At 37.5% G+C, this 22,071-nt stretch overlaps 1 protein-coding gene across 1 annotated transcript in view; it reads right to left on the reverse strand.

Moving 5' to 3' along the window:
• Nucleotides 1–1,370: 1,370 nt before the first annotated feature.
• Nucleotides 1,371–22,071, reverse strand: part of ccdc146 (coiled-coil domain containing 146) — a 66,055-nt gene continuing 45,354 nt past the window's right edge. Inside the window, exons 18-24 of the mRNA XM_015388283.1 lie at nucleotides 10,458–10,568; nucleotides 10,234–10,371; nucleotides 8,682–8,807; nucleotides 6,745–6,855; nucleotides 6,516–6,653; nucleotides 3,872–3,991; nucleotides 1,371–1,573 (exon numbers count right to left, since the gene is read on the reverse strand). Of these exons, the coding sequence (XP_015243769.1) occupies nucleotides 1,373–1,573; nucleotides 3,872–3,991; nucleotides 6,516–6,653; nucleotides 6,745–6,855; nucleotides 8,682–8,807; nucleotides 10,234–10,371; nucleotides 10,458–10,568 (945 nt within the window). The 3' untranslated portion in view covers nucleotides 1,371–1,372. The remainder of the gene's footprint in view (nucleotides 1,574–3,871; nucleotides 3,992–6,515; nucleotides 6,654–6,744; nucleotides 6,856–8,681; nucleotides 8,808–10,233; nucleotides 10,372–10,457; nucleotides 10,569–22,071) is intronic.

The following is a 22,071-nucleotide window of genomic DNA, read 5'->3' on the forward strand; positions in this document are numbered from 1 at the left end:
TCACAAACTGGAGGGATTCCCTAAAAAGTTAAACCTAGAATCTTAAATGTATGACAATTTATTGTTCCAAAAGGATAAGGGTCCTGAACACACATTAGTGGAAACACAGAAGTCAACAAAGACATGAATAAGTGAGGATAATAACTTCACTGGCCTGCAAAGACTCCTCGACTTTACCCAAAAGAGAAAAAAATGATGTCTTTAAAAGATTGGTAGCAATTCCCATAAACACACACCTCAACCTCGTGGAACGTCTTCCCAGAAGGGCTGAAGCTGGTAAAGATTAAAAGTGAGGGCAGACTTCCACTGAAGTATGAAAATATTTTACATGATAAGAAATGTTTGAAAGGTTAAGACAGAGCTTTTCTACACACATGTATGACATTGTAAATTAAACCCATACATCTTCTGGATATTTTTTTTACTTTCTGTAAACACGAGTTCCCCCCCCCCCCCACACACACCTAATGGCCTCCCCCACACTCTGTTATGTGTTCTGTGTTATGTAGCAGCCTAACAGTCTGGGGCCAAGTTAATCTGACAGCTTCCAGCATGAGTCTTCAATGGATGATCACGCACACACATCTTGTCTCCCGAGTTTTTTCTTAGGAAGTTGACTCATGCTGCGAGCAGCACTAGTCAGGGTTAGCGTGCTGCACCCCAGCTGTTTCAGGCGTTTCCTGCTTTTCTTTCCACACACTCAATTAACTTTCATCAGCTACCAAAGACCTCCACTCATTAATTTGTGGAATTGCTGGCTTTACCAGAAATTTGTCAGATACTTAATATTTCTGCTGAAAAGTGTCCAACTTTGAACCTCACAATTTACAGCCTTCCTTTTCATCCTCTTTTTTTAAACTTTGAATCTCCTCTGCTGCCTTCCCAGATGCTTCATCCCCTTTATTTAAATTCTCCTCTCTTTATCATCCTTCATGCTCTTTCATTGCCTCCCCCTCCTCTCTAGATTGATCATATTTAAGCGTTATGCAGGGCTATCCTGATTCTAGTGCAAAGCTTAAACCCATTGCAATATTTTCAGAATTACTACCCTGAAGGGGGAAACAACAAAAATGAAGTATGTGGAAGGATACTCTAAGAAATAGATTTGATCTGATAGGGAAAGGAGGTCTGAGCGGCACTGACGTGTTGCTAGGCAGTGCAGTGATTATGAAATCATACTGGGGATCATTATGTAACAGCACACTCATGTTTCCCCTGAACTCTTTGTCATCCTGTCACTGACAGCGCTGTAAGTAAAGATTAAATACTGCTAGTAAATAAATGAAAACAAAGCAACTGTAACCAGATTCAGAAAGTGATTTAAACATTGCAGATTTTTATTTCTTTTCCAGCATACGAGTAGAGATGCCTTCTAAATCTCCCAGGGTCTGATTGTTGGATTGCGGTAATGCCTCATATAGGCCCCCTTTGGGCAGGGTTTGATGGGTGGAAAGCGTCCGAAGGGTTTGGGCAGACCGAGCAGGTCGTTCTCAGGAATGTACGCGTTGGGTCTGGCTTCTGCCGTGGTGTAAACTCCATTTGGCAGCAATCTCCACTTACTTTCTTCAGCAAGCTGTATACACAGAAAAAGCCACACCCCAGAGAGAGACTTAATATTTAATTTAAGATTGCATGACCATGAATTAAATATCTAAATCAAAACTTTCATGAAACATAATCAAGGAAATGAAAAAAGAAAAAAAAAAAAAAGCAAAAAAAGTCAATTTTTTAATGAATCTTCACAAACAGCTGAGTGCTTGAGCTGAAAATAATGAGGCTGATTACAGTTACAGATAACAGGGAAGTTTTAGAGGAAGCAGCCAAAGACGTTCTTGGCCAGCAACCTGAACAGCTTCTCTCTCCAGAAAACTTATTCAAATGAGATTTACTGCAAGACAAGCCAGCTGGATTAATTGGTAAATTCAACTAGCAGAAACAAATAATTTACGGTGCTCCTGGCTCTTTGGTCTGGTCTGCAACCGATGTAGACACATCTGGACCAAACTGTGTAGGACCTGTAACTGTTTATTAGCACTCCAACTAAAAACTGCCAGTAAGAGGGAAACCTCTGGCCTGATGCAGTAGATATTTGGCTGTGGTTATCAGAATTTAGAGATTTAGGAAGTAGTTACTCTTTATTCAAATAGATTATAAGAATTTTCCTTTACAAATATAGATGGCAACAAGATAAGTTGTGATAAATCAGCTAGAAAACCGAGACAACCAAGCACTGCAACATACACAGCAAACATTTTTAAATGATTACCTGCTGACTGAGCCAGTTAAATGCAGACATCTAAAGGATCTTTAAATAGTGCATTTGTACACACAAGGGATTTAGATTTAGCTTTTACTGTCCTTAAGGTAATAGCTTTAACACTCTGTGTGCAGGATTTGAGAGATCTGCAGAGACTTTAGCTTCAATTTTGTGAATTTAGACCTAAACAAGGCGGCGGTGGGAAGGTCAGGCCTGTTGATCCTTTCTCCAGAATTTGATCCTCACATCATATTATTTGTTGCAGTTTTGACATTTCCTGTTTGGTGGACGAAACAAATGAGAAAGTGATGCACAAACACTGGGCTGCCTGAATAAAGAGAGTATAGAAACTGAACAGCAGCTCCTGTGAAATGTGGTCGTCCATGAGCTGCCACAGGAATTACAATCTGTAACGTGTCTACCACCTTTTTATGGAGCAATCACAGCTCCATAAAAAGTGGGTCCATGAAGCCAGACAGATTGAAAGTTTTAACATATTAAGGTTGGTTAGAGGAGTTTGTATGGGAAGGTGATCTCCACTGTTTTGGGCTGGTTAAGCTCTAGATGGTTCTCAACACCCCAATGGGACAGGCGATTCTCTTCCTTTAATAGTAATCAGTTTCCCAAGCTCAGACCAATAACAGCAGTAACATCTACAAACCCCAGGAGTTGATTGGGTTGAAGCTTTTGATCCAGAAACAGATCCTGGGCACTCACTAAAGGTGAGAGAAAAAGCCCTAAATTTAAAGAAAGTATGGTGAATAATTGAAATGGGAAATAAAAATGTATTTGTTTTTTTTTTTTTTACAAACTTTCTAGATTCTGCTCACCAAATGTTTTGTGTGTGCACTGAATATGTGCCTGGGAATCACTTCATTAATTTCCAACTGCCAACAGTTCATACTGTATATGAAACATTAACATGGAGCTGCTCCCAAATCAATCCTATTTAATGATAAAAATCTGATGTGTTTATTATAGAAAAATAGAAGAAGATATAGTTCTTCAGTTTATTTTAATTGTGGCAGAAAAAGTTGCTTCCGACTTTAATGATGCCAGTAGAAAGGTCCACATAGCGGAGAAAGTGCAGACAAATCCAATGCAGGTGATGGATTACTGTCTATGTTGGATCCCAGCTGAGCAAGAGGAAGAAATCCACTTCGATTGTCCTTTTCTTGTGTCACTTCCTTTGATTTTCCAGCCCACAACAGCAGGCAAATAAACTGCTGTTAAATGTCACTGAACAGGTGCTTTAACAAAGCAAAGCTGTAAAACGCATGGAAATGATCCAAACAAGTTTTATATCATTCTAAATTTTTCGCCTTATGCTGGTAATAAATTTGTATTCTTTTGGAAGGGGTGGGGGGGTTGTTTTTGACTAGCAGCAGGAAGCAGGAGGCAGCTGGACAGCTTTGATACGCATGTGATCCTTTTATATGTACCCCTTCTTTTAGCTCTCTGGTTTTCTGCTGGTGGCATTCATTTTTATTGAAATATACCATAACTTCCCATCTCAGCAGAATCCCAATAGATACCCTACACTGCATGTGAAAAAAAAGCCTGCTCTTTCTTGCCTTGCAGTGTGCCTTTGAATTTCCAAAGGTGATTGTTTACCTTCTTTTCTTCCTTTTCCCTCTGCCTCCTCTTTTTGTCTCTCAGCATCCTCCTATACCCCTCCTCTATGTCGAGATATGGTGGCATTTCCTGACCAGCCTCCCACTGGCACTTGTCCATCTGGAAAAAACAACAAAAAAAAGAGCAGGGGGAGAAGCATTGACTTTGCTTTGCTTTCAGGCTCGATTCAGCTTTTGGCTAAAGCCATAAACAGATGGCTGCCTCAGTATCAGAATGTGGGTAACTTCACAGCTCTCCATCTTTTACCTCAGGGTTCAAGCGGTGTGCTGCAGGCATGCATCAGCCTGAGCAATTCTGCGGGGTATTAACACAAATCTTTTAAAATATTTACAGCGCATGTAGGGAATCCACAAATTTTTACTTGCTGAAATATTTATAAGGGCAGAAAGCAAACACTGCTTGAATTTCTCCGTTTCATTCTAGGGCAATGATTTGAATGTTCTTTTACCTTCTCCTAAAATGTATTAACCTGAAGTCAACATACGATGTTTCTATAAAAGAATGAACTAATAGTGTGAACATGCTGAAGTGATATTTGGAACATGAAACCTAAATATATGGCTTGCAGGATTACAAATGAATCTTTTAATGACAGGCATCATATTAATTTAAATGGTCATTATGTAAAAAAAGCTAGAGATAATGGAAGCACAGGAATGTTTAGGTTGCACATCTGTACACATGAGCAGAATGTGGAGCATGTAAGCAACTGGGACCTCATCCGACCTGCAGACTCCTCTCTTTGACCTTTACTGTTTGAACAAAGCGGCCACCTGCTTTCAGCTGCAGGGTCAAGCAGGAAAAAAAATAATTCATCCTTGTTAAGAGATTCTCATTGAGACTCAAGTCCAATGAAAAAATAAAAGCACTCTCAGCTATCAGACAAACTGCTAGATGTCATATGCACATGATAATCTGACATTGAAAGACATCAAAATAATTTGTCATTCTGGTCAGATTGGAAAGGAAGATAATTGCAGTGCCCTGCAAATATTTTACCTTAGGTCAAAGAGAAAAAAGCTCCCTTAAATTGAATAGGGAGCATTTATAAATAAACAACCCAAGTCTCCATTGGATTTTCTCTAGCATTTCCATGTTTTTATTTGTATCCCTGTCCCGAAGACGCCCTGCAGCACAACTCTTCCGTTACAGTGTTTGTTGTTGGAATCTGTGAGTGAAATCTGTTTATTTTATGCCTTAGGATTTTGGTCTCATACGATTGGATTAAATTGCTACATTTTCTTTCTCAATTTTAGTAGGGAATGCAATTTTAATTTTTGTCTTGTCATTCTGTTAAAACAGAAAATGTTTTGAGTGCACAACTGATAGCTGCGCTATAAAAATATTCTCCCACTTAGGCTGTGGTTCTCTGCAGCTTCCTTTTTCCATGTTGGAATGATAAAAGGGACATTTTATTTTAAAAAAAAAAGTTTAGGATTGATTATATTACTGTCAAGATCAGCTTTGGCCCTTTGTCCAAATGATGTGATCAATAATGTTCTATAACACACCTCTATGGCTTTAAAATAAGAGCTGCATGTAAGCTGAGATAAAAATCATACAATTGCAAAACTTCAACTCCCTTATTAATTAGTTATGTTACATCCAAGGCAATGGATTGGACGGGATTTAATTTGAGAGTTTCAAAATAAAAGGAATTAAGCATTGAGTTGCATTGCTCATCACATAAAATCCCTTATATCATAAAGTTTGAGGTTGTAATATAACAAAACTCTACAAAAGGGTGAAACCAAGCTGCCTTTGGCTTCTCCCTCTACATTTATATCTTTCCAATTTTCTCCATACATGCACTAAGTCCATAATCTTCCACTATACTTTCCCACAAGACTTCCAATAAAGTTTTGCTAATTTTGCAAATTCCATTTCCATCCCATCCATCCATTTTTTGTCACGCTTATTCCAAGTGGGGTAGTGAGGTGGCTGGTGCCAAGCTGATCTCAAGCTGTCTAAGGGCAAGAGACGGGGTACACCCTTGACAAGTCACCAGGCAATCGCAGAGCAACACAGAGACAAACAACTATTCACACACATAAGGAGAATTAAGAGAAACCAATTAACCCAATTAACAGTCATGTTTTTGGACTATGGGAGGAAGTCGGGGTACTTGGAGAGAACCCATGCATGCTCAGAGAGAACATGCAAACTCCATGCAGAAAGACCCCGGGCCGGGAATCCAACCCGGAACCTTCTTTCTGCAAGGCAGCAGTGCTCAGATTTTTACTTCATCACTCACATTATCTGTAGGTTCCTCCAAATTATACATGTAAAAAAAAACAAAAAAAAAAAAACATGTGTGCTACTGAGTGCTACCTCACTCATGTTGGCTTGGATGATAACTTCATATTAAACTTGAAGCTTAAAAGTGGCTGTCAAAAAGTAAAAAAAAAAAAAAGGATTCTATGCAGCCCACATGCATTTTTTATGTGAATGCTTTTGAGGAGTCAGTGACAGGAATGAAAAATACTGAAAGGCCAAAAGACAGATCAGAGATGAGCAGCAATTCTCCTAAAAATCGCCCTGTAATTATGACTGCAGACCATTCTATGGCACTCTAGAAATTTAAAATAAACTGTTTAAAAGAGTTCCATTAAAATCTGTTTACTTTCTTTGCCACAGAGAGACTGGGGAGCCTGCAGCTCTCCGCCTGCTCCCCTGGTGGCTCTGACAGCTGGGTCACCTGCTCCACCAGGAGTCCTTTTTCCAGCAGCTGACTCTCACGCTCCGCCACATTCACCTCCAGCTTCCGAACACAGAAGCAAATTAGCTGCCCGATTGCAATCTTGCTTTTAAAGTTCATAAGTAACGTTATAAATAAAAAAATTTGCATGTACCTCGTCCATTTTCTCCTCCAGTTCTGAAGTTAGCAGGTTCTCAACCTTTGACTCCCTGAATTCAAGGGTGCAATTCTCATTTTTCAGCATCCATTTTCTGGCTTCTGACAACTAAAGGATGCAGAAAATACAGTAGGTGTTAGAGGCAAAAAGACACAGGAGTTAAAATTTTTATGTTTATTGCTCTTTAAGGGCAGTAAAAGTCTAGTTTCTCCATCAGCTCAGTGCTTCACCCTGCAGAAATTGAAGATACTTATTTCCTGGGATTAAAGTGATAACAAAACTCAACACCTTTTTTGCTGAATGTGGTGTGCGGATGGAAGCCCCTTCCTACTAGGTGAATAGTCTCTGGGAAAGAGCGATAAGAGAAACCAAATTTCAAAAAGCCTTGAGATCCCTCAAAGGGATTAAGAATTTACCATCTTGACATGCCTTTAACAGAGCAGAAAAGGAAGGAGAAGTGTCTATCAGTAAAAAAAAAAATATATATAATAATAATGTCAAAAATCCATACATTTAAAGACTGTTATTTATTTTTTTCCTTTTCAGTTCTTGAAAACACATTTTTTTTAAATGGAATGTCAGTAATTACAAATATAAGCAAATAAAAATGAGACAAATACCCATTAGTTTAGCATTATTATGAATATGTGCTAAAGAATAAATTAAAAGGGTGTGTAAAACGTTTGTTGCAAGGCAAATTTATTTTCCTACAGTCTTATCAGGAGCTGGAAACATTGGCAGATTTCAATCTTTTCTACACATTTCCCAAGATTGTCAAGAAATTCTGATGAAATCTCTTGGAAAATGAGTCCAAAATAAATAAAAAAAACCTGCCAAATGAAGACTGGACTGTTTAGAATGACGCTCCCAGATGAAACTTTTAACCTCAAAGTGCTTTAGTCTGGCAGCAAGTTAGAAAGCGAGATGGAGGAGGTGAAAAAATAATGACATGACCAAAAGGTCAACATTGACTTTAGGAAACAGAGGTAAGAAAAATATGATTAAAAATCAACATTGAGATATTACATATCCATTAAACCATACAAATGTATTCTACAGCATAACAGATGCATTACACAAGAGACTTTAACAGTATCTTATCTGTGATAATCTGCAGAAGCAGCTTGTCGGAAATATTATATCAGTCAATCACATGCCAGTAACTGGATCTATGGTGGAATAGGGATAACTTTCAAGAATCAGAAGGAGTAAGAAAAAGGCTTCAAACATGCCATGGCTGTTGTTGCAATATGGGCAGGTTTAAGTTTTCATTTTTAATTTAATTCCTGTGATTAATGTAAATTTGGACAATAACCCTTCTGATGTCTGAGGATCTCATACAGATTAGTTCAAATGGTGACAGGAAAGCAGCAACCCTGAACCTACCTATAACTTATGGTTAGAGAAAGTCTGTTGACTCCCAATATGGGAAGAAGCAAAGACAATTTCTCCTTAAATTTGTTTTTCAAATTCTTGGTTGTCATGGTTACAAGGGTCACTAAGGATACAACTTTTAGATAAGTTACCAATGTCTGCATTTCTTTTTCTTTTCAGTGACATATGGATGAATTTGAAGAAACTAATTGTCACCTTCTCTTCAATTACTACACAATTAAATCGCAGAGATACCACTGACATCTGGCTGCAGGGCAGTTGTTAAATATTAATACAGATTCCTCACTGCTTGCACTTTTTAATGCATCCACTCATTTCTCTGCTCCCGCAGTTATTTTTTCACCATCAGTGTTACATTTTGACAACTGCTTTGGATTTCTTTTTATACCATGTTCACCTTCTAAATTAGTTTTCCTATGAAAATAATCTGCATAGATAAAGTGATGACAAGGCTCTAAAAGGATGCCGTTAGACTGTGGTACTAACTTGCAGACTTAGGCCTAATGTGCACCATGTGAGTGACCAGGATCTCAGCTGACCTGCAAGACTTTTTCCTTGATTTGTTGCTGCTCAGACAAAGCAACCGCCTCCTTCATGGAGAACACTGCAGAAGCAGCCATCAAGGAAAGGTTGATGTTAATCATGTTTGTGCGGGTTTCATTCAGCTGGAAGAGGGAAGGAAAAAAAAAAAGCACACATGCAGGGAAGAAGGCAAGCATTAGATTCCTCATGCACTTCATGACACCAGCAGAGACAGGTTATAAAAACAGTTTGCTTTATACTGTTGTTAAAGTAAACGCATGGCATTTATAGTGCCCTGCAAAACTATTCACACCCCTCCACATATGTAACATTTGGATTTTAAGCAACAAACCCACACAACGTAGAGGACAGCTGGAGTGGAATTAAAGGATACATGCTTTTCGAAGCATTTTAAAAGTACACATAGTAATAAGCCGTTTCCTATTTGCATTTAGGTCCTTTTGGATCAACATTATTAAACTAGCTTTTGATTAAAGTTAGTGCTACAAGTCAAGTGCTACGAACAGGTTTGCAGTTCAACAGACATGCTTTTAACCAATCTTTTTTCAATAAAGTTCATAAATGATTGACAGAGATGATCTGTTAATATCCACTTTAATTATTTTAAGGATTCTCAATTGAATTACGGCCAATTATCCATCTATCTATCCATGCATTTATCTATTAACCCTTAAAGGGACGGCACAGTAGATCTAAAACCCAGCTGACACACCACCATACTATAAACATTTATATTTTTCAACATAAATCCTTCCTTTGTAGCTCTACTAGTATGTTTGTTGTTATTCTGCTGGAAGTGTAACCTGACTTTCCCGCTGGATTACCTTGGATCTTTCCCAGCATCAAGTTTTGGTCTCACATGATCCAATAAATGTTCCACACATCACACTTTTTCCAAAAGAACCAGTCATTGCAAAACTATAAATTGTTCTCCTTTCAACAGAATTGATTGCAAGCACATTTTAAGACAATTAAAACATGCACCTTTATTTCCAATCCACTATTATGCACCAAGGTGTACGGTCTATCACATACAATCCCATTGAAAGCAGTCAAACTAGCATTGTGAGAAAACTTTGCTTTTGCAACATCATTTGATTGAAAAGTAAATTGTTGAGAAAGACGTAGAAGTAACTTTCTCACATTTTTTGTAGGTTCATTTCTCTTACAAATCATACTTTAAAGAAAAAAAAAGAAAAAAGAAACGAAAAACAGAATGGTACTGCAGTCGCTCCAGTCATGTTGGCTCAGATGATGACAGCTTAATGATAAACTTGAAGCTTCAAAGTGGCTGTCAGAAACTAAAAAAGGGATGTCATGTGGACCACATCCATCTTTTATGTCTATGCTTTGAAAGAGACGGTCACAGGGATGAAAAATACTAATAGAGCAAAACTCAGATCAGAGACGAGCTGCAATTCTCTTAAAATTCGCCTCGAAAACTGGGACTGCTTTGAATTTAAAATGTTCTTAGTCTCAATTTGTTTTAATTTTGTTTAAATCTGTTTATATGAGATCTATTAACATCTTCCAGTGGATCCCGGCTACCTTCTTTGCCACAGAGAGACTGTGGAGCCTGCAGCTCTCCGCCTGCTCCCTCAGTGACTTTGACAGCTGGGTCACTTGCTCCACCAGGAGTTCTTTTTCCAGCAGCTGACTCTCACGCTTCGCCAAATTCACCTCCAGCTTCAAATGCACAAGAACACAAAAAGAAATTAACCACACGACTGCAGCCTTGCTTTTAAATTTCATGAGTCAAGTTATGCATGTACCTGCTTCATTTTCTTGACTAGTTCTGAAGTTGGCAGATCTTCGCCCTTTAGCTCCCTGTACTCAAGGGTGCAATTCACACTTTTCAGCGTCTTTTTTCTGGCTTCTGACAGCTAAAGGATATATATATATAAAATAGGTGTTAAAGTAAAAAAGAAACAAGCATGAACATTTCTTTATTTTTATCTGTTTAAGGGCAGCAAACGTCTATTTTTTCCAGAGCCGAGTGCTTCACTGTGGAGAAAGTGGAGATGTGTGTTGCTCTGGGATTAAAAAGTTACCAAAATTCAACACTTGTCTTTGCCAAATGAAGTGTAGGGAGGGGAGCTTCCTCCCACCAGGTGACAAGTCTCTGGGAAAGAGCGATAAGAGAAACCAAAGTTAAAACAGCTATGAGATCCCTCAAAGGGATTACTTTTTTTTTGTTTCCTGACATCCCTTAAGACAGCAAAAATGAAAGGAGGAAGCAAGTCTAAGTGAGAAAGCTCAAGGAAGATGAGTCAAAAGAGCTAGAGAGAGAAAGCGGAGAGGGGCAGGGTGGACGTTTTAGATTCAGGCCCTCAGCTGACACTCTTCTCCCGAAAGTGCTGCAGTCAGTCTGAGAGTGAGGGAGGGAGATGGAGGAGGTGAAAATCGCTGACATCACTGAAAGTTTAGCTGTCTAAATCAACTACAGGAAATCGAGGCGTAAAAAGCAGCAGATGCCAGGAGTCACAGCAGTGTCAACATTGCAACATTATTTTATTTAATTACTTACAACAAACACTTCACTCTAAAGCCTTTCTGTTTGTTTCTAATTGGGAATGGAACCAATCCATGAAGTCTGATGATTCAAACTTGATTTAATTGTGTTGCTACAGACCTTGCTTTATCTGAATTAAGCCTTAGTGTTTAAGTTTCAACCAAATATTCATTAAATAAAATAAAACCTTAACTCTGGCCACTTTATTAGCCATCTTTAGTGACATAGTAACTGCAGCTGAGTTCATCACATCAAAACCTGATGCTGATTTTGAAGTCAAACATTTTCCCTTTTTCAGTAGATACCCAATTAATTTAAAACACATAAATTTCAGTGAAAGTGTAAAGTTTATAGAAAAGGCAGAGTGGTTTTAGAAGTTAAAAAGACAATCAAACACAGTAAATACACCCACTAGAGCCAATATATGCAGAATAACATCTCTTAATGTACAAAGTGGGGAATTTGGAACAGATGGGCTAAAGAAGCAAAAGACCACACCAGATCTTCTGCTTCGAGACTCCCACAACCAAAGCTAAACAGCATTGGTAGCATCTGAATAGCTGATTATCTATACTTAAAAATAGATATCTGGTTTAGACAGAAACGGAGTACAGACTGCTGAATGACATCCAGCTTCTGCATGTTTACACAGCCAAGGATGGAAGCTATGGAGGAAAATCTAAAGGAAAAAAAGACCAACATTGATAGGATTTCTTCCCAATTTTGTTGAAACAGGAGTAGCTCAGAGTTATGGAATCTATAAACCAAAAGCTGTAATGCATACACAATGTTTGGTCCATCTTTAAAATATATCGATTGAGCAAAATACAGTATCTGTGGAAGTAGTAAACAAGATTTCCACACCTTTTATGTTGCCTTATACCAGCAAAATCAACTGATGACCCAATTTTATATTAGAAACAAGAAGAAAGAATTGAGCTCTCCTTCCTTTCAAACTGAATCAGATACATAATTTAACCAGTGGCTATATCACATCCAAACTGTTAATTTAAATTCACATGGCCTGACTACATCCAAATAAAGGTATTATATAAAAACTTGTATAGGAATCTGAGGTTATCAAGGACCTAATTACAGCAGTAGAAAGTATGTGTATATATATATATATATATATATATATATATATATATATATATGACAGAAAATTCTTGACACAACAGAAAAACTGAAAATATCTAAGAGAATTAGAGGAAGGGAAAAAGGCAAAAGCATGAAAAAGAGATCAGTCAGATATGAGACAATGAACAACAGGCTGCCTTTCTGCTTAGCAGTGAAGCATTTTAAATCAGTGTAGATTAAGTGAATATTCACTGGTCTTAATAACTTGCAAAAAAAAAAAAAAAGCTGCAGAGCAGAAGAGGTTTACAATCAAGAGACAGAAAAACACAAAATACGTCAACAGGCAGGCAGTGCAAGATAAGGTTGAATAAAAGTCAAATGTATGAAGGGTAACATTCAGAAGAGCAGTGCAGGTGAAAATCCATGTAAAAGGGCTATCTGCAGTTTACGCTGAGAACAGGACACCTGAAGCTTGTTAGTGTGAAAGTGCCCCTCTGGTAACAATCTTTGTGAATTCAAAATGATGCAACATTTCGAGCGAAAATGTTTTCAGATGGAGATGCAAATGCAGAGTGTAGAATACATAGTTGTATTATTCAAATAACTCTGAATATTTTGCATACTTTCTCCCATTTCACAGGGAGGTGAAACCCTTTTGGGGACATCCCTGCAGAGTTGACATACAAGGCTCGGTCAGGCATCACATATTTTAAAGGCATTCATTTGTTTTACTGTTGCTGTCTCTATTGCATGCAGGGTGATGAAAACTTGTTTTTTTTTTCTGTGTAGATGGGTCACTAGTTACATAAAAAAGAAAGCCCAGAAAAGGAATAAAAAAAAAGCTTTTCTAAATCCCAAACTCCTAATTAGCATAGCAAAAATGTAACCACGGTAATAAATACAGTTCTACATTTTAAGGCGGTCAGTAACTAGTAACACATTTGCACACACCTCCAGTTACCAGATTACAGTTTTCTAACTTTTGCTGTTTGACCAAAAATAGCTGGAAGTAAAGCCTGCAGGGATTTGTTCTGGGTCCACAAGGTAAATAAATAATGACTCTTTTACATTTTCTCTCCTCTGTACTCAACCTTTCAGTTTAGCTTTACCATCTCCTCCTGGAGCCACTGAGCACACGCTGAGGCAGCATCACCCCCACAAATAGCAGCACACAAGATGATATTTTAATGGATTTGAATATTTGCAGAAGAAAGGACCTTTCCCCAACACTGACTGCTCTTAAAATGTTAAAATAATGTTAGACTACCATTTGGAAACAGTTTTATTAAAAACTGGCAACTGATGAACAAATCATGTGTAAAAAGAATGATTAATTAAAGTCTTAACATCTTTATCCATATCTTGAAAAAGACTATACATGACACTGAGTTCATAAAACCAAAAAAGGGGAGATGCCTTCAGCAGCATTATGATAGAAATATGGAAAAAATTTTTTTTTAATAGAATCTCAATCGATAACAATCCAGTCAAGGTTTGATCAATGCCTATATATTCCATTTTTTTTTTCTAATATAAAAAGCACAATTTTTTTATTAAATTTTTTTTTCTAAAAATGTGTATAAAAAAAAAAAAAAAACCCTTCCTCACCCATCCCGGGTGGTCTTCCTCCAAGCTTTATTAGAGGCCTGGGAGCTTACCTCCTTTGGAGGCATTTCCCACTTTGACCCTAAGGTTTCCAGCCCATACTCTGCACAGATGCTCCAGTACACTAAGCCAGCCACTTTGTATTGGCACTCCATGTAAGCTTTCCCTGCCAGCATCTTATACCTTGCAGTTCTGTGCTGGATTGTTTCAGGGGCCTCTTTGCAAAGTCTACACCTGGGGTCTTGTCTGGTATGGCAGATCTGGGCCCTGTAATGATCTTGGAAATTATGACTGGCTTAATGGTTCATTCTATCCCCCTGTTCATCTCATCCAACTGCTCCTGCCTCTTTTTAAGCTGCTTCCTCCAGTCATCAGTGCCAGGTTATTCAAGCCGTTGGTGAGAGTTCTCTAGCGTACCCAGTTTGTTATGCTGATTGCCTGATCATGAGCAGTTTCTGCCTTTGGACCTCTGAGCCTCCCTGCCATTGTTCTGATCTGTTTGCCTGACCCGTCTTTGGACTCCTGCTGGATCCCGGCTTGGATTTCCCCTTGGTACATCTTTGCATCTCTAATCTTATGGTTTGGACTCCTGTTTACTTCATTGACACCGGCTTATGCTTTGCCCTCTGGAAACTCCTGCTTTCCCTTGTCTGCTTGCTTCTGCTCGTAAGCCAGTTTAGTAGCCTTCTTGGCTTCAGCTCCTGGAACTCTCTGGGCGACATCCACCGCATTGTGTGGGAAATCATCCGGCTGGATTCCACTCCTTTCTCTGGGCCCGGACTGAACTTTAAACTAGGTTAGTGACATTCTCATTCAGATTTATGTGGTCACTAACCTGTGTTTTCCCCTCTACAGAGATTCTGGCATTTTTCATCTTTGCTACTAAGTCACAGGTCCAACGTGTTGTCAAACGCTATTGCAAATCCCATCAGGATGTCTGCCTGAAATTCTGGGTCCAAAATTCTGACTTCTGACATATACATATATGTAGACAACATTTAGTATTAGCATGGTTGGTTCAGGTTTAATAAAAGAGAAAAGTATGAAAGTTGTAGATTATTAGTTAAGTTCTTTTCAGAAGAATATAAAACTTTGTCTGAAAAGTTCATTAAGACTGCAAAGATACAGTGCACTATGAAGCATGGTGGCTAAGGCTTCATGATATGGGGTTTGTCATAGTATGAAATCTGGCCTGTTTGTAATTTAGAGTTAATCCCAGATTAGTCTGCCTATATCAAAATATGTTAGCTAAACTCTAAAAATCTGTGTTTCAACAAGCCAAATACCCCAAACCCCATTTTAACATCTTAGTCAATATATACTTTTATTAGATAGAAAACTTGTGGAATACTGTACATCACAAATGCTGTTTCTGAAGCAAAACAGAGGAATTGTGCAGGGCAGCATAATCCTTTTAGGCTGGAGAACCAGTCTGCAGGTGCCAAACGTTAATCAACACAAAGTAATAATAGTGCAAATCCCCCAAAAAAGTTAAGTTCAAGTTTAATCTAAGCATTTTTTTTTCTGGTGATGCAGTAAATGTTTAAAATTGAACAAACAACCATAATTTTTTTTTATGGTTTTTCCAAAATATAATATTCTCTTAGCCACTCTTTCTCTAGATTTAGATAAAAAAGGGACATTTATCTGTAAGTTTTAGTTACATTGCAGTGTTCCAAAGCATTAACGTAACAGAACTTTAGTGACTTTTTATAATACTGCTATTAATTTGACCTTAAATGTGTGTGACAGCTGACGAATACATGATCAACTTTTCAACTCTCTGCTAAAGCTTTTAATGATGCTTAACTTCTTCAGTTCATCAACAACCAGTAGAAGACAAGCGTGTTGTTAGATCTGATTGATGTGCGTTTCATGTTCCCCCGAAACCACCCTAAGTCACTTAAACACTTCATGATGGATGGTATACAGAGTGTCTCCATCAGCCTCCTTCCCTTTTTTTTGCTCTTGCATCAATCTTGTCTTCTCTACACTTCCATCAACGTATCCTTTTTATACCCATCCTACTGACGTCTGTCTCCATGTATTCATCCCTCTGTGTTGCTCTTCTGCCTGCCTGCCTCCTTGTTTTCTTCATTCGACAGTTACAAATCATAGCTGGGTTTTTGGCTGATGAGAGCTGTAAAACATTCTGGATATGACAGCTTCTACGCAGTATTCTAATTTGCATTTTATTTACGTAATTTTCACTGGGAGTGGTGTACACAATGCCGTAAAAAGCCACACAATAGACTGTACACTGTACCTTCTATCATAAATGTGAATAATTACTTTATTAATTACATCCCAAGCTAAACTAATTCATAGCCTCAGGGTAAATATAAGTAAAAGACAAAAGGAACAGATAAAGCACTAAGGTCACATATGAACTAAATACAATAAAGATTCTAATACATATTGACATTTACAGTAAGAATGACACCAATAAATAGATGCAGCATCTCTGTGAAGGAATGAACATCAACAGTTAACTTGGTCAGCACTAGACCATAGATGAATAAGATTCTGTGTTCAGATGATGCACAACTTCCCAACCTTTGTTTATAACAAATAGATTCTAAAGCAAAGCTATAACAAATTAAATACCATCTAAACTGCAGATATGTCTCATAAAGCAGTTTAAAGAACCTAAATAAATCACAAGGGTTTTAAAATGAGACTATAAAACTAGACTGAAATCCTTGATTATTTTTCTTCATAAACGCATGAAAGGCTCAAACAGAAATAAATCCACTAAAAACAGTTGGTGCAAATAAGGTAATGGCAGAATAAATCACAAATAATGCATAATTAGAGGATAGTAGGAGAAAGCATTAAAAGTGGTAATTTGGTCTTAAACCAGCCCAAGTCTATAGCAGCAAAAACTACCAAGATGGATCAGGATAATCTCAGCTTTTCTGCATTTAGTTCATTTTAAATCGTACGCTTTAAGCCTATACTAAAAAGTAGCCAGGGTGTCTGCCTCACAGACTTAAAATGAGAGCTGGTTCAACAATAGAGGAGGCTAACATTTCTGCCTCCCTTTCTACTTTTAGAAATTTTAGGAACTGCTTGTTGTCCTACAGTCTAGGTAAATAAAGAATTCTGTCGGGAACATATTTACAAAAATCTGTTATGATTTTGAATATGATAGAGTTTGACTATTAGCCTTTACTGTATATATTGACTATGATTTTGTACATTAAAATGAGAGTTTTGAGTTCTGCTCCTGTGAGCTAATAAAGGGAAGCTAAAATTTAAAATTCATTTTCTTATAAATTTTCAGCATAATTCTCTTTTCAATTCTTTAATTTTTTTTTATTTGAGGTATTCTGAAGTTCTTCAAACTGAATTATTTGGACTTCCTGATAGTTAAATACGCCGTAGAAAAAGAGGGGTACAAAATTAAATAATAACGAATTGTAGACATTGATGTAAGCAGCCAGGCAATAAATTAAAAGAAACATGAGGAGAAAATGAAATGCTTTAAATGTTAACCAGAAATATTGTATCTTATTTGTGTTGGGATGTTGTTTTTATCTGATTTGCATTGTGCAAAAGCCAACTCAGTTTTGCTTGTAAAGCTTTTAAAGCTGCTGGTCAGATGGTGCATCTCTGTGGAAAGTTTGTATGTTCTTCTTGTAGTTGAATTTGATTTCTGTGGGGGCTTCTTCTTCCCATCCACAGTCCAAAGGCCTGCATATTAGATTAATCTTGCCAACCCCGCTGAGGTGTCAGTGTGAGTAGGTGTGAGTAAAGCATGCATAGCGGTTTGAGTTGGACTCCTGATGGAGTGCTCAGATGGCAAAGCCCAACCAACTCTGAATTGCCTGAATAGAGTTTAGTTAATTTCTCTTTCACTTAGCAGGAGTCCATTCAAAGCCGGTCATGCTTGGAAAGTGAACAAATTAAACTAAATGAGTTGATTTAATCACTTCCCAAGTCTGGATAAGAAATAACATAATTCCTAAACAAAAAAAAGTATCTACAAAATGTGTTCTTATTTGGCACCTCACATATCTTTTTCTAACTTCCCTAATTAAGATACTGAGCAACATAACATGTTTGCTTGTAAAAATTCAGAAACTAGCATCTTAACCAAAGAGTCACATAAATCTGGGCATTAAAAGTATGATTACTCAAAATAACCTTTACTGTTATTTATCAAACTTTGTTCATTAAAAAAGTATTTTTTTTCCATTGCAAGCTAAAAATAACCCAAAATCAGTTAAACCATTCCAAATCAGACTGTTTTATTTAAGATTCCACTTTAGTCAAACTCAAATTTCTCTCAGTTTTTGAATAAAATTGAGGAACAGCAACTCTACTTGTCTACTATTGCAAAGTTGATGTACCCTGTACACCAGTAGTCATTTGCAATTTTTTATGTTACAATCACAAACTTAGATGAATTTTATTTGGATTATATGCATACACAAGTTGCAGACTTTTTAGTAATTAAAGAAAAACTATCAATTCAGCTGGACATGGACCCTAAACAATCAACCAGATCTAAAATAATACAGCTTAAATCAATAGATTATTTCAATAAAATACGCTGCAGTTAAGAGTTAAAAGAGATAAGTTTCCCAATGAGCTTATTTGGTGTAAAGTGGGGTTTTATATAGAATATTTTGGTTAGCCATTCTGTTTCTGTGCCCTCTCTTTTTCCAGGTTTCCTTAACCTGTCACATAAAAGTCCCCATAAGAGCTCTAAAGCCACAATTCACCAAGGGTTTCCCCCTTGGCGATAACTTCCAGACAGGTTGGACAAGATTTAAGAGAGGGACAAACAAACAATATGAGTCACCGCCACAGAGACACTGCAGACTGTCAGTAACCCAACCTTCAGATAAATCCCACTCCATTAATGACACTGTGTCTTTCCCTTGCAACACTCAGGCAGAAGTAGAGTTTAACTAGTCATTATACAACATTTCAGAAAACAACTTTGCTGCCACTGATGCTGCAAAGCTTTCCGACTGTGCACCTGTATGGGATGTCAACGTGCCAGTATCACATAAACAGGCAGTAAATTCAGAGTCAGACAACAAGCTCCGTTTATTTTGCAGCAATTAAAATTCCTCAGAGAAATGAAAGCCTCACTGTGTATTGAACTTCAATAGTATAACAGATGGCCCAATTTATCTTTGTCAAAATTTCCCATCAAAGGGAGGGGGGTCCATCTGCAATGAACAGATAAACTGGTCACAGATGAATACAAATAGACAATATATATGATAAATTGGCGACAATACAGTTGCATGGAGATTGAATCGGTATAGAGACTGAATAGGGTTGGCAAGCCTTGTGCAAAAAAGGAGAGAAATCCATGATTCACTTTTTTACCCCGGGGAACCAGACGGCTGTACAAGGGAAGGGTGTGATTGAGAAAATGATTTGCTGTTTGCACACAGAAGAGAAGGAGAAATATGAAATAAGTGGATGTCAGGAGCAAATGGTTGATGAATGACTCGACCAAAAGATGAGGGTAAATAACTCGTACAGTTTTGAAAAAGTATTTACATCCCTTGATCTTTTAGTTTACATTTTATAACATTGAAACCACAAATGTCATACTTCGAGTACTATGTTTGGGGTCATTTTCCTGCTCGAAGGTGATCATCCACCAAGTTGTCTGCAGTCTACAGTACAACAGCAGTTATTTTTTGCCCTATACGTATTTAGCTTTACTCATCTTCTTATCTCTAAAGGATGGACCAGGCAAACTGTTGCCACTGCATATTTTATTCAAAGAGACTTCTTGTCCTCAAAGGTATAGTGGAGGGTTATCGTGAATTTTTGAAAACACCCTCAAAAATGCACATGCAAAACCCTTTACCTGCTCCGAGAGGAAAACGCCTATTAAATGTGTGCGAGAGCATGCACGAGCCCATATTCTCCTTGTGCACGCTCCGTTGTTGTTGCTGTTTGCATCGCTCATACAAGCTTAGTTTCCAAAAGAAGATTTGCAAATTTCCACTATGTCAGATTCACCACCAGTAAGAGAAATTTAGGATGAGCACATAGGACGGCCTAACGTAAACATATGACCCAAATGATTGACAATTACGAGGACCACTTATTTTGATAATCCACGCGGAAAAAGAAAATCCTCCTCTATACCTTTAAGTGCCCATGTATTTGTTGTATCCACTACATGACACGTGGCCCACTTCAGGTTAGTTTGTGGTCTGAATTCATCCAAAAAGCAAAGACTTAAGCTTAGAGCATTGGTCCCACCCAGTCACTCTGATCCAAAGCAACTACATACCCAATCCCTCAATGGAAATGTTGGAAGAAAGCTTGTTGTGAACTTGAGTGTGCGTATTCACTATAAGTGGTTTTGTAAGATCTCTATGTGTCTGTTGTTCTACTGCAAAGTCAAAGCAATACGTTGTGATTTATTCATATTCTCAGCCTGCCCGTGGGAATCTTGCAGCCTGGTCTGTGATTGTTTTGGGCTCATCCCTCTTGGCTTAAATTTAAATCTTGTGCTTTAAATTCACCTCTGTGTTCAGCTTTGTTGGCAAGCTTAGATTCTGCTTCTTTTAAAAACTACAGACGTTAACTGTCCACTGTCAGTCCAGCAGTAGTTAACCAAAACATCAAACTGAATTAAAACTAAAGCTATTCAAATGAGCACGTTTGATCAGTTGAATATTAGAAAACCTATTCTACAAACTAAAAGCAAAGAAAAGCATTTTGAATATTTGAAAATCGACTGGTACCGTTCTACAAGTGCACAAATCATTCAAACCAAACTTTGAACATATTTGTTATCTATTTTTCTGCTATTTTACATCTTTCTTGCATTTACCTTACTATTTTTTAGTGAACAGCACCTGACCAAGTTAGAATTTGGGGTAATCAATAGAGTCAAAACACTGTATGAAAGGTTTTTTTTTTTGTTTGTTTGATTAAACCTCATGATCAAATACACTAACAAAATATGACTTAATCATGTAAAAGATGCTGTCACAAATGCTTCTATTTATATCACAATTACTCATAGAGTAGTAGGTACTGGATTTTTATAGACAAACAATGATAAAGGAATGTGATAAATAATTGTGCTGCTGTTTATAATCTGTATCTATGTAACAGCAAAGTAACATTTAACTTACTGATTTAGAAACAGTGCCCAGACTAAGAGACAACATCTTTTAAGGACCTGCAACTTTCTCTTAGATACCCATATTCTTTTTCTCCTACACTTTTTTGCAGATTAGTGGCTGTTGCTGGGAATCATACTGCATCTAGATAAAACAACCCTCCACACTTTTAATAGCAGTGTTGCAGAAAGTTTGAAGCAAAATGTAATATTTGCATGATGAAAACATGAAAGCGGTTATTTTAAAAAGAAAATTAGGCATAATTAGTAGCACCCCTAAAAAGTCTTTAAGCTGATTAAAATGTCAAGCCACTTTTAATTTGCATTCCACAACTTACTGATTCTTAAATAACGTGATACAAATGCTCAGTTCTGTAGCCAATCCATTAAGAAACACAAGGGAACATGTCGTTCCTGTAGTGCAGATGTGTGTTGGTCTTTAAGTCAGGGCATTGCTGAATGAAAATAGCTACTTAAATACATTTTTCCATATCTATAATTAAGAAATTATTAAAAGGTTAAATCATCTGGAACTAAGACAAAAGAAAAGGAACCAAATCTCCACCACTTGCAATGAAAATAGTAAAGGAGGTTAAAACATTGAGTGCTGAGATAGTTAAATCAGGAAATCAAAATGACTAAACCCTCATGTTTTGCAAAAAAAAATTAAGTGAAAGTGCAGCGTGACGTTAATTCAGTATGTTTATCCATCTCTATAATTTCTAAAAATCTAGAGTTGAGCCAGTAAAAATACACCTTGAGAATAACCTGTACGGGTGACTGATGATCACAGATGTTGTTCGCCAGGAGATTCCTTAAAAACTTTGCATGTGATATTCTGTTCAGAATAACCTTCATCATTTGAACACCCCACAAAGTACTAATTGACAGGTCTGACTGCACCCCGATATGTGCTGAATAAATAAAGCTGAACAGCATCCAGAAGCACTGATGGTCATCCTCATGCCAGGATCCTGCTGGCACAATCCTTCCCAATTAGAAGATTTATATGCACAGCCTTAATTTCACCATGCTTTCTAAGATGCTGGTTTATGACAGCAAAATAGCAGATGGA

Source organism: Cyprinodon variegatus, unplaced genomic scaffold (genome assembly GCF_000732505.1).
Source record: "Cyprinodon variegatus isolate N-32 unplaced genomic scaffold, C_variegatus-1.0 Scaffold418, whole genome shotgun sequence".
Classification (NCBI taxonomy): domain Eukaryota; kingdom Metazoa; phylum Chordata; class Actinopteri; order Cyprinodontiformes; family Cyprinodontidae; genus Cyprinodon; species Cyprinodon variegatus.